Raw genomic sequence first — 17,498 nt, forward strand, 5'->3', positions numbered from 1 at the left:
TTAAAGGCAGGAGAGGAACTTGCTTCTTAGGAGTGCACATCCCCTCGTCTATTTTAATTGCTATGCCTGCCTACTCCTATACTGGCTTAAGTGAGCTAAACCACTGTAACTCTAACCGTGAATGAAACAGGTCACTCTGCTTATATTGCTATTGGTGTGGGTGTTGGAACATTTTATAATTTAGTAAAAGTTAGCTATTATCTCTCTACATCCTGAATGATGTTAAGACAGGGCACATCTCAGCTTTTGTCAGCTTGCTAAGCAATCTTGAACAAGCTATTTAACCTCTCTTGTGCCTCGGTTGGCCTTTCTGTAAAAAGGTTTTAGAATACATGCCTACCACTGGTTCTGTGACGTTTAATAAATTAATACTTGCAGAGTGATATGAGGTCTTTGGAGGCATTTACTCAAATATAAGATGACCCTGAATATAAGATGACCCCCCCAACAATTAGATTCTATATATGGAAAATTCATAAATTTGTTACAATTTTCCAGGTGAAGAATCTAATTTTTGGAGGGTTCTCTTGAATTTGTGCCCCTCCCACTGGTACAGCAGGGAAAATAAAATCGGGGAGTCAGGTAGCCCCCTTGCCCTCTGTCCTGCCCCCACAACTTGTTCCCTCTGCAGCCCCTTCCCCTCCTTTCTTACCGTCAGACCCTGCTGTCCCTTAGCTGCTAAAGCTTAGCACCTTAGTGAAGGGCAAACTTGAAAACACTGACCTTCAACAAACACCTGTACTACAGGTACCCATATACTTAGTTCATGCAGAATGGATGCATTTTACCTTTTATTAAAACCGCTGCAAGTTTTAGCACAGGTACTCCATAAACACACTTTTAAGCGGCACGTTTGTACCTCCTTACATATCATACAAATGATGCAGGATATTAGTCCAAATCCAAAAGGCTCATCATTGATCATATTATTCATTGGGCTGAGCCACATCAGAGTCAGCACTGCTTAGTATGTGCATGTACTCCAGACGCCCGCCACAAAGGAGCCATGTGCTAATTAGCCCACCACTCATAACTGGAACCAGATGTTCTTTTCATGAGTCTTGGGGTCCTCCAAAAATGTATAAGCAAATGAAGCACAGGGCAGCCTGGTCCAGCAACACTTCATGGGGGGTGGAGGCTATACTAAACATATGCGACAGGCTAAGGAGGTGGGGTGATAGAGGGTTTCTGGGTGAATTGTTTGGGGCCCTTTTTGGTGATGTTTGCCAGACATTTAAGGGCGATGAAGAAACAAGAATCATTGGAAAAGGGAAAGAAAGGCACAGCTCAGCTATGGGAGCGAAGAGCGAGTTGAAATGTATTCAGTGTAGTGTCTCACTATAACCTTGAAAAACTCAATGCTGAGATAGGCCGCATGTAACATGCTCTACCACACATCTTATTCAAGTGGGTGGCACTAACTTATCCTTGTGGTAGGATCTCAGCCTTTTTGCTAAGATCAAGCATTTTAGGCATCAAAGGGAGGGTGTCAAGGCTGCCTCTGGCTTTCCCAGTGCCAGCCTTGTATTGCAGTACCTCCAGGCCCAGTGCCAGGCCTGTGGAGGGAACACCCACCCATTTTTCTAAGGGTCACATGTACACGCACACGCACACGCACACACGTTTCCCATCAGTATGTTTACCCAATATGGGCTACATGTTTTATAGCTGTGCTCAGTGTTGGCAGCATTTAATCAACTTCATAGCTGGTTTCCATTACTGAGCACATGCTGCTTTTGGCAGCAGTTGAATGATAGTGTATTTCCTCATATGCAAATATAAGACAAGGGCCTTTTTTCCCCAGGGTGATTGGTGGAAACTCCCCCTCTTGTATTTGACCAAATCCAGTATATAATTAAATATATAATTATATTTGTTAAATGGTAACAGCATTGTAGGAAAATATTGAAATGTCTGCTGCTTATAACACATCTTTCCATAACACTGACCACAGGGACATCTCTGAGGTTTCTGTTTTGAGTGTATCTTCCTTCCACACACAGAAAAATTGCAATTAGTTCAGTTTAGTGGGGATTAATAATATATTAATACATTTTAATTAGTAGTTACTTAAAATTAACAATAACAAAAAATCCCTGTACAAACTGCAAGCACCAGAACAGCTTTCATTTCCACTTCAGAAAACACACCAGAAGACAGAAGCATAGCAACACAATTAGTAAAGGGAACAAACTTTTCCTGTAAGAGTGCCCAGGAATCTTAAATAGCTGAAGGTAGAATATAGCCAAGCGTCAAGTTTATAACCTCCTCAGGGCTAATCTTCAGTTTATCAAACTAGTTTTAACTTCACAAACCCTTTTTATCCTGAAACTTGGCCAAGTTTTATTCAGTGGGGGGTTCAATATTTTTAGATGCTTTTTGCATGTTAGAATAACTATGGCGTACTCCCCCATCGTCCCCATGCTAGATGATCAGAGTGCCCTTATACAGGGTAAATCAGTCCCTGCTGGGGCTCTGTGCTCCAGCATAGGCAGTCTGTGGCTGTTTGGGTCTGGATCCTTTAGCGGGGTCCAGTGAAGATGATTTATAGAGCCAGGGCTCTGTAACCAGCTGTTTGATAGCTTCATGTTCAGAGTAGATCTCTGCACGTGGGAGAACCCAGGCCATTAATTTCAATGGAATTAGCCAGTGCAAACCCTTGGGGAATTGGGCCCACACTATTTTGCATTATGGAATTCATGATATTTATTTTTTCAAAAGTTTTTTTTCTCTTCCTCTCTGCTTCCTGCCCCTGCCCTCACCCTATTGCTCTCCCTTTTCTTTCGTTTTTCTAGACCTGTTTTCCATTTCATATTTAGTCTGTTTTTTCCTCCTTTGACATTCTGTTCTCGCTGCTCCTTTATCCTCCATTTTTGAAGCCTCCCTTAAGCAGAATGCAACTCTGGTAACACTGACATTCTAGCTGAACTCCTGAACTCCTGGTATTTGAGTGGATCTCAAATCAGGTAAATCAACTCCATCCAACCCTAGCTAAAGCATGTATAAGGACTGTTGGAGTCCACTGCAAAATTCTTACAGTATGTAGGACTGGGACCACAAATTCTATCAGTATTGCCCAACAGCACAACACTTCCCTATAGAAGGACTTCCTTTGATTCCAGTAGACTTTGGATCAGGCACTGTATCCTAGTGACAAGCAGCAGGGATGGTCTTTGGCCCAGATTTTGATACCTGGCATACCAAATTACTATAGTTTTAGCCAAAATTGGTATCTGGCCACTCTGAGCACATAAAAGCAGAGCACAGAAGAAACCCTTTTGAGGGCCAACTGCATCTCAGTCATCTTTTTCTCATTGCTGGATGGTATTTTTCTTTGTTGCATTTAACAGTGAAGTAGAGCAAGGGAAGATGTGGGGGGTCAGGCCTGGGCTCTGGGGGACAGGTGAGGAGGGATCAGGGGACAGCTCTCTGTGCATCCCCTGGAGCTCCAAGATCCCATGCAGTTCAGAGCTGCTCCAGAGGGGTGAGCTGAGAGATGTCTCTAGCTTTCTGCCTGTCCCCCAGAACTCAGGGCTAACCTGTATCCTCCTGGTGCCTGGGTCGACCAGGAGCAATTTGCTCCCGGTCAGCATCCACATGTGCACTTTGGTGCATTAGTTTAATGCACCATTTTCTAGTACCTGCATCTACTGATACTAGAAAATGGCACATTAGGCTAATCTACTGTGCAGTAATTGCCATGCATGTATAGATGGTGACGCTTTACTGCACATTAGATTAGTTTGATATGCAGTAAAGCGTTTCATGTAGATCCGGCCAGAGAGCTTTGACAGTGAGGCAGGAGTAACTAGAGCTACAGGTATGACTACTAGGGCTGCCATTGTGCATAAACTACCCAGTCTTGAGTATGTAAAGGGGGCCGTGGATCTGGTATAGAGATGCTTCTCAGCTTATGTGCTTATCGCACTGGAGTTTATTGCTCTGGGCGTGTACCATTTGCATGTGCTCCCAAGACCACAGTAAGTTGAGCCACGTAAGAGCAGCCCCAGCTGGCAGGAGGGCCAGGGGGTCAGCATGCCAGCCCAGAGCTGCTCTGACCTGGCTGTGGAGGAGCTGGCTGGGGTGCATGGGTGCTTCAGTGCAGGACTAGCTGACAGGCAGTCCCTGCACTGAAGCACCCTCGTGCCCCAGCCAGCCAGGGCAGTATCTACACAGGTACTGCTGAGGAATAAAAAAACCCCAACTCCTCAAGTACTATTACAAATACTGTTCTACTGTGGAGTAAATTAATTTGCTCCAGCCTAATAAGGGCTCACATGTAGACACATGACCTTTACGGTGCAAGTAATTGGTTTCCTGCAGAGTAAATGTCTTGTACAGATATGCCCAAGAAGTCCATAGGCCTGATGTTGACTCTCTGAACAAGTACTGAGTACAGGAACAAGGTTGTGGCCATCAAAACTGATAGGATTTCCCTCTTTGTGGTACTCTGTATAAGTGTTAGTTCTCACAGTGGTGTAAAATAAAATGAATCTCAGTCCAGCTCTCCCTCCAAAATCATAGAAGCTGCATAAAAGCCCTGTCTGCTTCCCCACATTGGTGGAAAAAGGCCCCAAAATTCTGATGTTCCACGTTTATGCCAAATTTATTATCAAATAATGCATATTGCTTGTTTAGAAGGCCCCTAAAATAGTGGGTCTCATGGAAGACTCCCTCTGCCAAAAAGCTACATTCTGCAATAACTAAGTGCTTTGGAATTGGGTTATATTGCATTTTTTTTTCTTCTCCTGATTTGTTCTGTATAAACATATTTGTGATCAAATGCATTTTTGACAGAGATGAAGAGTCCAGTTATAGGCTAGGGCTGGAAGAGAACAGCAGCAACCTTTATTCTCATGCAGTAGCCAACAATTCTTCAAGTACCAAATTAGCAGGGAGAAAGTTAAGATTAATTGCAATACAATCAGAATAGCAGGAATTCTGCTTTCCAGGTCTGTAGCCATCAGACAGTATGAGGCACTGGATAATTCTCAGTTCTGATACAAGCTGAATTTGTATACACAAAAATCCTTTAAACCAGAATGTATTGAATCTACAAACAGCTTTACAACCTTGTTTGCACATATGTTTATATGATAGTACTAGTAGTTCTGTTTATGCTTCTGAAAGCCCGAGTAGAGGAAAGTGTATAAGAATTCACGATGGGATGGAGAGGTCTGAAATACATGAGTTTTGAGTGCAAACAAATTTAGGTACAAAATATCGATGCACCCAGCTAGCATATACAATGGTGGCTAGAATTAAATGAACAGGCAGCACAGCTGTTTTGTTAACAGGTGTTATTGGGCAATTAGTATCACTTCCTGTAGAGGAATTATGTCATCGTGGTGAAATAGACTCTTATCTCCCTTCTGAGTAGATAATGTCACCAATTAAATAGGCCATTGATGCAGACAGCATTTACTAGTGCAATAAACTCATGCAGCACTAAACCCATAAAGTTGTACACAAGACTATTCTACCCATTGTACTAAGGAACACATTACAGTATATGGTGTAGTTGATCCTAAGCACTCCTATGCACTCTGTAGTTAGTAAATGTCTCATTAAAAAGAAAAGTCAAGCGCACATTCTGCAGTGGTCATCCAGCTAGTTATAATGCTCCAACAAATCGGTGGTCAACTAAAATGCATCCATATGCCATTACTCAACCATACATTCTTGGCAACCTCTGCAAGTTATGGAGGAGGTGGTTGGCATTAGCCCTTGTTTGATTAGACTGGAGATCTGTTAGATTCACGAGTTTGAGGAAAGCTTTGGTTGGCAAATGCTTACCAAATTTTCCAATGAGATTCACTCTGAAGAAGAGAAGCAGTGTTGCCATCTCAGATGATAATCTGGAATAGCAGATCTGGGGAGACTGTGTTATCACCCCACTAGAGGTCTCTGCACAAAACCCAGTTTGCCAGCTTCTGTAAATCAGCGGGTGAACTTCATACCAAAAACAGGAGTTTGACTGCCCCGGGAAATTAAAATATGCAAATCTAATGTCACAGGGTTGTGATTGTGCCCAAGGGCTGAACTGTGCAGAAGACAAGATTGTGAATGTGCTGTATGGCTTTTGCCAGGTTGAAGAAATGACCTGTGTGAAACAATACCACGTCAGAATTGTCTAATTACTTACCCTCGTGGTAGCACTGTACACTCACTTTGCACAGGTTTTTGTGACAACGTAACAGGCAAAACAGGAGAGAATCAGGATCAGTATTTTTAATCAGAAATGCATTACAGTAGAACTGAAATTATAGTCATTTAAAATCCATCTGCTGGCAACCACAGACAAAGATTATGTGCACAAAAACCAAATCAATTTGTTATCATCTCTTGGAATCCGCATCAGCTGTGCCACATACCAAAGCAACATTGAGAAATAATCCCATGGAATTATGTGCATTGATATTTCCCCTGATTGTCCTAAATATGCTTGATTTCAGTTACTGGGTCACCATTACTAGGAGTATTTTGGACTTAAATTTTCTCATGTCTTTACATTTACGTTGCTGTTCTTCTTTTAAATACGTCTTTAATAATTGCTGGGAAGATGAAAATGTTTTTAAAGGATGACAAAATGCTCACAGCATGCATTGTTGAGCATGGTTATAACAAAGTCCTTCTCGTAGTTTTAAAGGAACTGATGCCAAATACATAAGATTTATGATAGAGGTAACACTTAAAATGTTTTATAGTATGACATACTCAGAAAGAATGGCATCTGAGAACAGCCTCATCGTGGGGACGCCCCATTCAATTTGGATGCATTCGTTCATATATCATAAGTGAATGCACTGTTCATTCAGTCCAGTAGCACACTCTGTTGTATAATTCCAAATAACTGTGGCTTAATTCTACAGGTATGTAGGAGAATTTGTGAATGTAGGCAGTGTTGCACCTCTTCGGACTTTCAGGGTATTGAGAGCTTTAAAAACTATTTCAGTAATTCCAGGTAAGAAGCCCTGATCCTTGCATATTAGCTCTCAGCTACAAGTGATTCTCTCTCTGTCTCTCTTTGTCCCCTTGACTGTTGTTTTTTGCTGGCGTTTTGTCATTGTCTGTGTGTGACTTTCCCTTGTTACAGATACATAACTGAATTTGTGGACCTGGGCAATGTCTCAGCCTTACGAACGTTCAGAGTACTTCGGGCGCTGAAAACAATCTCAGTCATTTCAGGTGAAAATCAGGTTAAACACTCAGGCTGCAGTTAAAGCCTACATGCCATTTCCAGTAGAAACAACAGTAAACATCAAGGACCTCACAGTAGATACTGATCGGGAATGGATGAATGTAGGGAATGTGACCTGTCAATAGAATACATTTTTCATGTGATTTTCGATACCACTTTGTGGGCAAAAGGAACTGGCATGTTTTCAAACTGGCAAGAGCTCACCAACATGAGTACTGCTATATATATTTTTGGTGCATCCTGAATTAGATCCGTAAAGTACTCATTTCTGAACCATATGAAAACGGCAATGAAATTCTCTTATGATCTTCAGAGATTGACCTTACCAATGATATGACACATGGTGACCTGAGAGCATGTGTTAGAGCTCACGAGTACATCCTCAGAAGAGTCACAGCGCGTGCTCAGCTTCTGGCTGAAAACATAGGTAGCCTGGGGTTTTTCCATTTTTTTTTTTTCCTGGTGCTCTCCCAGTTGCAATGGCAACAAGTGAAATTCTGGCTCTATTGAAGTCAGTAAGGGTTTTGCCATTGACTTCAATGGGGCCACGGTTTCACCAACAAATATTAAATGCGGCTGTCCCCAAGACAATCAGTCATTAATGAATTAGCTCCTATTCCCATAGTTTTTTTTTATTTTAAATCAAATGACTATTGGCTCTCCTTTGGCAAAGGTTTGTTTCTTAGAATAAATTTTTAAAAAATACTTCCAATGAGTGATTTATTCAGAGGCAGACTAATTTCAGAACTTAGCCCCCCGGCAAGATATATTCTTGCCACATGTTATCTATGGACAGGTCTCATTCAGCCTCAGTGTTTAACATATCCAACCTGCATGGCAAGGTAGAGAAGATAGCAAAAACCGTGCATGGTAGATCCTGTCAGTGATTATCCTGAACAGATGTTGGCAATTACATATCAAAAATACTTTAAACTTTGAGTAGGCTGCTCAAAATCTCCAGTGCAGCCATTTCAGACTAACAAGATCTTTTTTTAAACTCCACGAGACGCTAGACACTTGCATTGCAACACAGAAATATAAACGAATGCCCCAGTGTAAGTGTTTATAGATATTTATGCTCTCAGAGCTGATATTTTAACAGCCACACATAGCTTAAAATGTTGGCATGAATTTTGTGATTAGGATAAGACAACATCTTCTACAGCATGGGCCAGATTCTTCACTCTGAGCCCCTCCAGCCATGCGTGATTCAATTGAGACCAATGTACAGAAAGATGCTGCTCACTGGGTACATCTACATGAGATGCTTTACTGCACGCTTGCCTAATTAGCTCCTTAGTAAAGTCTCAGCATCTACGCGTTGAGCCCTATTAGCCCACAGGAAACTAATAAATGCTGTGGTAGGTTAGTACTTGTACCCACAAGTACTGTCCTACAGTGGCGTTACTTAGTGCACTGCAATGCACATATAGATGCTGAAAGGGCTGGCTGGGGCATGAGAGTGCTTCAGTGCAGGGGCTTCCTGCCAGCTAGCCCTGCACTGGAGCACCCTCAGGGCCCAGCCACTCTCTCTGCAGCATGTTGAGCCAGGTTGGAGCAGCCCCAGGCTGACTCCCTGGGCCCCCCGCCAGCCGGGGCTGCTCTGACCCAGCTCAATGTGCTGTGGTCCCAGGCACATGTGCAGATGTGGCACTTGGGAGCAATAAACTCAGGCATGCACTGTGCCAGCATTTATTCAATCATATTAATAGCACATGTAGATGAGCCCAGTGTGTATCAGGGGTCATGTCTACACGTGTATTTACGCACCCCTGAACTTAAGGCTCTTTTACTTAAGGTGCATTAAGGTGATTTAGGCATGTATGTATAGAAGGATGCACCAATGTGCATTAAGGCTCATTACATTTAGGTGCAAATAGCTAAGTCGCATCAGCACACGTGCAGATGTGCTAATGTGCATTAACATGGTGTGTATCCATTGATGCACACGTTAATATGCATTAGTACCTGTATATGTGCGCTAATGCAGCTGAGCTATTCATGCCTAAATTTGATATCTGCTTTATGCATTAGGTATGCGCCTTAAAAATGGCAATTTTGGGCTAAGCTCGCTTCAAAGAGTGACACGCACACATGCCCAGGGTGGCCAAAAACCATCCTTAATGAGTAGTTTCAAATGATCAGTACATAACTGTCATGATCCCAGAAAAACCTTCAGCATTCTTGTTTTACATTTGACTCGTTGGGCTTGAAGGTAACCCCCCATGTAGCGGAAAGGTTTGGTTAAGATTTTTACAATTGCATTGTTCACTCTGAACGTGCTTTTGCTTGGGAAAGCCATGGTTTAACTGCAAGCTGAGCATCATGATTTATAGATCGCATAAGGCAGTAATGGCTAAACAAAAAAGAGCTTTCAAGCTCTCCTCCACCACTGATTTGAAGGCTAACCTGGAGAGACAGCCCTCTCCAGGGGACGCCTTTCACTTTCCATCTTGTCTCAATCATGAACCTCTTCAGAGCAGAGCCTGCCAATTTTGCTGAGTTATGTGCTGTAATTTTGTCATGTTCTCTGTCACAAACCAAGTGAAAGCCTGTTATACTTCAGACAATAAATTGTACCTAGTTTGTAATGAAAAGAGGTAAATTAGAGAGAAAGGAGGATTTTATTTAAAATACATGTAAACACTGCAGTAGTCATAGATACCTAAGTGAACTATTTGTTGGTGAAAGAAAGCATAGATAGAAATGTAGCAGTGCAGTACGCAGTAACACAAGTTCTCTCATTTCCCCCTGCGTGGAGACTGAGATAACCTTCTCACAAGCAATATCTTCATGCTAGGGGCCAGGGGCCCGATCAAACAATTTACATAGGTGTCTCCGCTTTGTTTTAGGTGCCTCCACTTAGGCATTGCAGTGCCTGAAAATTAGGAAGCTGGACCTAGGAAAGTGATTCAAATCAGCAAGGATAGGCAGCTGGGATCCCCATTCAATTGGTGGAGAGTTAGCCAGCACCAAAGGGCAATCTGGAGCACCTCGGTATTCAGCAGAAAATCACTTAAATAGTAAATGTTAGCTGTGAGAGGGTCTTAAACCCAGCCTCTCCTCGGAGATGAGATGCTCCCGCACAGGGGTTTCTGACTCATGCACTGTTCAGTTCAGAGCAGCATCCATGGGCAGTCTCCAAACACAGCCAGTGTGCTGCAGTCCGCCCATTACTCAGTAGTCTGTTGGTTATAGCACTGACCTAGAAAGTAGGAGACCTGTTTTCTAGGCCTCCCTCAGCTTTGGGGAACCCAGATGGACATCTCCAGCCTTCCAGGGGAGTGGTCTACCCATCCAGCTATTGAATATCCTGCATGACCAAGAAGGCCTGTCATGGGGGTATAAGGAAAGCAGTCCTGAACAAGCCTGCTTCTCTGCCCCAGTGAGACGAGCACTCTTTTCAGAGGGAGAAAAACCCGGGTTTCAGTCCCTCCTCTTAGATCAGTGTCTACTTTGTGCATTAGGCAGTCGCTGAAATAAAACTGGCAGCAGGAAGCATAACCTAAGGATCCTCCCCCATCCAGGTCCTGGCCCCCATCACTGGGTTATGGTCACACTCCCACATGCTTGTTTCCTTCTGATCCAGTGAATCTTGTATGTTGGGCTGCCCAGTGACCCAGATTCAACAGGAAGCATCAAAGGGAAGGGTTCCTCTGCCCAGACTACTGTATAGCCTGGTGGTTAGGCCACCCTCCCAAGAAGGGAATGATGGTTTGAATCTTCTTGGGTGGAGGTGGGCCCAGAAAACAGGTTCCCCACTTCCCAGGGGAGGGCTCTAACCCCTGGGCCACTCTGCCAAAGGTGGATAACAGCAGCAGCACCCACCGATGCTGTATTTGTACAGTACTCGGTGCTCTGTGGAAGCCTAATCGGGGACTTAGGCAGGTGCTAAGTGCTTCCCAGTTCTGATCTGGATTGCAATGGAGCTTAGGCAGAAGTTGTAAGCTTAGCACGTGAGCTGAATGGTGCATATACAGGAGCCTAAGCCAGGGCACCTAACAACCTTTACAGGCGAAAATGAAGGTGCCTAAGGACTCTAGAGCAGAGGCTGCAGTCAGGACTTGACTGAGTTCGAGTGAGGGGCAAGAAGGTGGGCGTCAGGACCCAGCCACTGCTTTTCCCTATGGCAGCATGGGAAACCAAGTGCTGCCAAATTCTGCTACCTCTGAATGCTGCCAAAGCCCCACGTTTGTGGGCCAGTTCAAAGGGCTCATGGCTCAGATCCTGCCCACAGGCCCTGGGTTGCTGACTTCTGCTCTAGATGCCTCAGAGGTTTTGTGGCCTCTAGGGTGGTGGCAGTTTGGGATATTTCTTGTGACCCGGGCACCTGCGCTCTTTCCAGCAGAACAATTTGGATGAGACCCCCAAATCCACAGCTCTTCCCATAAGAATCAATGACACTCTTGCATTGTTTGGTTATATTTCCACAGAAGGGGGCAGATCCTTTGCTAGTGGAAGGCTTCCCTCCAGCAAAGCACTTAGTGCGTGACTTTAAAAGTGCTCTGTTTAAGTGGAAATCGATGGACATTTTACCACTGACTTCAGTAGGAGCAGGAATAAACCAGTGCTTAGTGGTTTTAAAAATCTCACCCTTAGAGCACATGCCCAAATTTAAGTACCTGAGCAAGACCATTGAAGGTGAAGAGTTTGCTAAATTCACTACTCGTCTTTTGGGTAGATCCTGGTGATGTGCTGTCATGTGCGGGAGCTGGAGACCTGGCCTACTAGGTTTCCAGTAAGTATATTCAAAGGCATTTTTGTAAAAACCAGCTTCCTGGTCTCTGGTTTTCTCATGTAACCATATACTTTAGAAGAATAACCAAGGCTTTTGTTTGTGACTTTAAACTTCCTTTATTGTACGAAATTTAATTTATTAATTAGCGCTTCACACTTTGTATATCACTATGGCAACTGGACTCTACCCACTTAATTTTAAAAGACCCACAGCATTCTTGATTGAATGGTTCCATTTAATTAATCAGTGCCCCATTATGGGATTGATCCAAATCCCATTGAATTGGATAGGAGCCTTTCCTTCGATTGCAATGTACTTTGGATCATGTATATTGAGAACTGGTCTCAGAAACAAGTAAATCTAAGGCCTCTGAAACCTTCTCCAGCTCCCACTGAATTTAACACGAGCTTTTCTATCCACTTTGATGAGATCTGGAGATGGTCCCTAGATATCATGCAGTCCCGAAAGATAGTTGTGGAGCAAAACATGAAAATCTCAAGGCCTTATAGGTGAAGTCAGTATTTTTGCAGGGGGGTCTGGAAGCTGCCCCCTTCAGCACAACTTAAATCTCACTTCAGTCCCTTTGCCCAAGAGGTAATTATCATCCTCAAGGAGCAGGCAGTCAGCTGGAAGCCTGTGAAGGGCAACACGCTCACCTGGAGGTGGCACACCTGGCATCTCATATGAAGACATTGTATGCATGTCATAGCGACTCCTAGTCTTCTTATAGAAAGATGATCTGCAGTAATGTTGACAGTCTTATGAATTTGCCAGGGTAATACAAAACTGCTAGCTGCAGCATGCGTCTCTGGCTAACGACATAACACGCTTGTCAGAGTGTGTTCTCGGTACCTTATACATATAACTCAAGCATTAATGAGACCTGTGCATCTCTTGGGAGAAGCATACACAAGCAAAGTGACAGCAATGGCAGCACAAGTCTGTTCCTGGTTTTGCTTTGGTTTTTGTTTTTTCTTTTCTCCTCCCCCAGAATGTGCATGAAAGTGCCTGAAGTACAGTAGGTGATTGCCAACATCTGGTAAGGATGACATACTGAACATTGCTAATAATCAATTCAAGTTTAGAGGAGGAATGGATGCTGTTGGGGGATATTGCCATTTTTCACTGTTTGGTGTTGCTTGCTTTCTTATGGTTTCTGATTTGCACTCAAATACTTATTATTTGATTCACTTCTGGTAGTGTTCTAATGTATTGACTTTTGTTAGCATTAACAGTAATATTTTGGACCAAATCCCTCTTGCTGTCTGCGGCTGCCAATTTAGCTACCTTTGTGACCCTCAACACCAGAGCATCTGAAATCAGTGATCTTACTTCTGAAAAGCAAGCAGGATTTGGCCCTAATAATGCAGAAAGAACTTAGACCTTCAGATTAGCATTGCCTTCATTGCTCTACAAGGGCCTAGACCAGGGTCCATTGATATTAATGGCTTATTGACTTTCAGTGGGCTTTGGATTAGGCTCTGAGTTTTGGCTGCATGCTGCCCAGTTTGGTGCCTGACCTGCAAGAGTTAAATAAATGCCTTTAATACTCCATAAATAGTACATTCTATTAAGCTGTCTTGCAGTGCTCTCATTGGCATGATTTCAATGGAGGATTATTTATCTAAAAGATTTAATAGTGCTCAAAATTGCAATACATCTAGCAATTACCTTTACAAAAAATAAAACCAGGAAGAGGTAAACTCTGGAAAATGCAGAGCACCTGCAGCAGGGCTCTCCCAATTCCTAGTGACTTGGGTTTCTAGTGTTCAGATTAGCAGGAATCTGACTATATTATTCCAGGAGTCAAATGACTTTAAGAAAAACGATTACTTTTTAGGCTATATTTTGATTTTGTAGGATGAGACCAAAATACAATGATCCTGCAGAAGATATTCCAAATCCGCATGTTGTTTTCCCCAGCAAAACCCACCTAACCATAACCTAAATAATTTTTTTTAAACGAATAATTGTTTTAAATTCGCTCCTAAAGTGCTTTCCCACTAAAGTGTACGGCCAGGGCCTGGAGGCTTTAAGAAAAGTGAAATAATAAATGGCAAACCTGCTCAAAATGAAATACTCTGATCTCTGCAAAGATTAAACATATAAAACAAACAGTGGGGGATTATCATTCTGTTCCACACTCGAGTGCCTAAACTGATCAGATGCGTTTCATGAGTTGGCCTTAATAGTAACAGTTTTGGGGACCTGATCGTGCAAACCTTTTTCTTCCAATCTCCACCTGTGCAGCTAAGAAGTCGCATCAGGGTCCTAAGACAAGGAGTCCTTCATTCATCACTCATGCAAGCAAGTGTTTGCAGGCTCAAGTCTGTAATTGTTACTTAAGGAAGGAGAAGCAGCACAGATTTTTACTTGCAGTATACCGTGCTGTCTTTTGCTATACCGGAAGGTATTTGGCAAAGCAACTCCTTTTACCATTGCACTTAAATCATACAGATGCAAGCTCTGAGCATGGATTCCGATGAGTTCTTGAGGAAAAAGCATAAAAGAGGTTTTTTCCCCTAAAAGGCCCAATGTCCCATCAGATGATCCCAAATTTGAGCAACTGCAAGAGGGCAAGCAGCGATAATCTTTAAGAAGGAACAAGAAAGGAAATTCAAGCAAAACAAATCGTTTTATTAGGTAGAAACAATTAGGAAAAAAAAGCCCTAATGCATTTATAATTTTGTTTCTCTCCAGCTTATTTGTTACTGTTTAATTTTAAACCATTAATGCCCCGCTCCTGTATTTTTCACACAAGCTCTGTTCCAGTGGGCTTCTGTGGGAGTGTGGCCAAGGAAAACCTGCAGAATAGGGCTATAACCAAACCTTTTGTAAATGCACAGCAAGGCTGAATATATTCTACCGTTGGGAGGCCCATTTCCCTTTGAGTTCTTAATGTTCATTTAAAGCTAGTTTAGCAGACGAGTTCTGCTGCCATTTAGGCACTGAAATACGTGGCCAGATTTTCAGTATTGTCCACTTAAAAATCTGGCCTCTATGTAGGCACTTAGCTGGGAATGCTTTTGAATGTCCGGCCCTGAGCCATTTTGAAAATGTGTCCTTTGCTGGCTTTGCAGGGGGATCCAAGAGAGATTGATGGGGAAAGATGGCTTCCCCATAGCCTGGGAGTTCAGTATGGCATGGCTTCAGGACCATGCCATTGCCACTAATCCAGTTCCTGGCTTATGGTAGTAGCTGCACCCCACCCCAAACTGGAATTGTTTAAGGTCCTGGATCTAGAGGTGGTGGCAGACTCATATGCCAGAAGCTCACCCTGCTTTAAATGTAGCAGCTGCCTTTTTGGCAAAAAATTGGGATGAGAACAAAAACAAAACAAAGCCAAATGACTTGGGGTTTGGGGGCTTTTTTGGCTTTTTGGTCACTTAGCCTAATTGAACATTCATGGGTAAGACTCATGGGAATTAGACATGGCAGTGTTCAGTAGGCATATCAACACAGGTGGGAAGTGTTACCATGAGAACATCATCTGTTTTCAGCTGTGGTTTTTCTTTAAACACATCTCCCTTTTATGCTGCCATACTGGTGTCAAGGATCAGGAGCACCAGTTGCTATTTCATGAATATCAATGATTAACCAAGCAACAGAGCTTCTATCAACATGCACTTTATCTGGAATTTCTGCTGCATCTTTAATGAGGCAAAAGAAGGCGTCTTTTTTTTTTTAAGGAAGGCATCTTCCATTGTGTTTTTTACATAATACGCCATCAATTGCCATTGCTGTTCTCAGGGAACATTTTCCAAGCAAGCCTTTATTTTTTTGTGACAATGGCATAATTATTTAAACACATTTGGAAAAGCAAGCTTCATTTGCATGCATGTTGTACATACTGTAAGTAAAACAGGCTGTATTGGATTGGTCCAACCCTTCAATTTTCTCTTAGTGCTGGCAGCATATTTAAAAATAATTACCCCACCAAGGTGTTTTATTTTCACTTGACTATCTCAGTTTTACATTACTTAACTTGCTACTAGTTTCTCCTGCCTTTTTTCTGCTTTTTCATATATTTGATCCCACTTCAAATATACATTTTGACATGCAGTTGGGTCAGTCAGTAGGACTATTCATGGAAAGCAAGCAGGATTTGGCCAGATGATATGTAATGTGATCTGACACGAAGTAATATCCACATATCTCTTGATTGCTCGCACAGGGCTTAACATTTATCGACTCATCCTGCTGATTTAGAATTAATCTGCATTTTCAAAAGTCAGTAGGTCTTAGGCTCCTAGGCTCTCTCTTGAAAATTTTACCTAAGGACTTTTTAGTAAGCAACTTAGCATATTCTTGGCGAGTCAGTGATGAAAATCTTCCATATGTTTAGGTCACGTCTACATGTAGCCTGAATCCCTTGAAATCTAATCGTCTGCCCAAACAATTTTATTTAGCTCTGATCAGTTTTGTGTCTCATGACTTGCTATCTATTTCATTCAGTTATTTTCCCCTTTTCGATGGCTTTTCATTTAAGAAAAAATAGGAAGAACAGACCTAAATAGGCAGAGATTTACCCCCCAAAATAGGTCAAAAAAACATTTTCACATGAATTGCTTCTGCCTTGATTGTGCCATCTTATTACAAACATATAGTAAGGACCCTTTTACTTATAAATGGTAGGGTAGGGCTGAGCAGACTTTCAGCATCAAAAAGACCTAACTATACCATTGTTTCAACTTCTAAGTCTATAAACTCTTGGCTTTTATCTCCCTAGGATTGAAGACCATTGTAGGTGCACTTATCCAGTCTGTTAAGAAACTTGCCGATGTGATGATCCTGACCGTTTTCTGCTTGAGTGTCTTTGCCCTCATAGGCTTGCAGCTCTTTATGGGCAATTTAAGACATAAGTGTATCAGGAACTACACTGAGCTGAACTCTACCAACGGTACATTTTATTTGGATGGCAAGACATGGTACTCCGTGGATGAGTTTCTAAATGATCAAGGTAATGCATTGTCTTTACCCTTTTCAGTTAGTTATATGTTTCCTTTCTGTTATATTGTCCAAAACTATGTACAAAACGGTGGGTACTAAACCTAAGTTTGGATTAAGCTGCCCCCTGCAATCACAGTGCTCTACACTGGCATTTCCTAGACTGATAATGATAGTGACTGAAACACCTAGCAAGGTCACCAACCTTGCAATCTTTTTTCAGTTGGTTTCATGACATTTTCCTGTTAGCCTCCATTCTTGGAGTCAGATGACCTAAAACTCTCCCCTGCCTTTTTTTATTAAAGTTTTCTAAGTGTGTATGAGGAAAAAGAAAGCTTGAAACATCATTTTAAGCCCAGAGGTTTAAAAACCAAAGGCAAATGAATCCAACATTGATTAATTTAAAAAAATCTCATAGTTTTACAGCAGCATGCGTGATGTTGAGGGGCTGAACTCCTCATTTGGGGCTGGCAATACTGCATTGTCTGCTGCTGTGATGTTATTACCAGAATACTTGTTTGTTAGGTCAGAGTACTTTTTTATTGCTCTATGGGTTGCTGTTCTTTGAATTTCAATTACAATATGGTCATTAAATCCATGTATAAACTTCAT

The 17,498-nt window shown here is 42.4% G+C and overlaps 1 protein-coding gene across 1 annotated transcript in view; it reads left to right on the top strand.

Moving 5' to 3' along the window:
• The window catches only part of LOC109306674 (sodium channel protein type 5 subunit alpha-like), a 310,690-nt gene that overhangs the window by 80,434 nt on the left and 212,758 nt on the right, over window positions 1-17,498 (top strand). Inside the window, exons 6-7 of the mRNA XM_019530203.1 lie at window positions 6,873-6,964; window positions 16,669-16,899. Coding sequence (XP_019385748.1) covers window positions 6,873-6,964; window positions 16,669-16,899 — 323 coding nt within the window. The remainder of the gene's footprint in view (window positions 1-6,872; window positions 6,965-16,668; window positions 16,900-17,498) is intronic.

Source organism: Crocodylus porosus, unplaced genomic scaffold, assembly GCF_001723895.1.
Source record: "Crocodylus porosus isolate Cpor-Errol unplaced genomic scaffold, CroPor_comp1, whole genome shotgun sequence".
Classification (NCBI taxonomy): Eukaryota; Metazoa; Chordata; order Crocodylia; family Crocodylidae; genus Crocodylus; species Crocodylus porosus.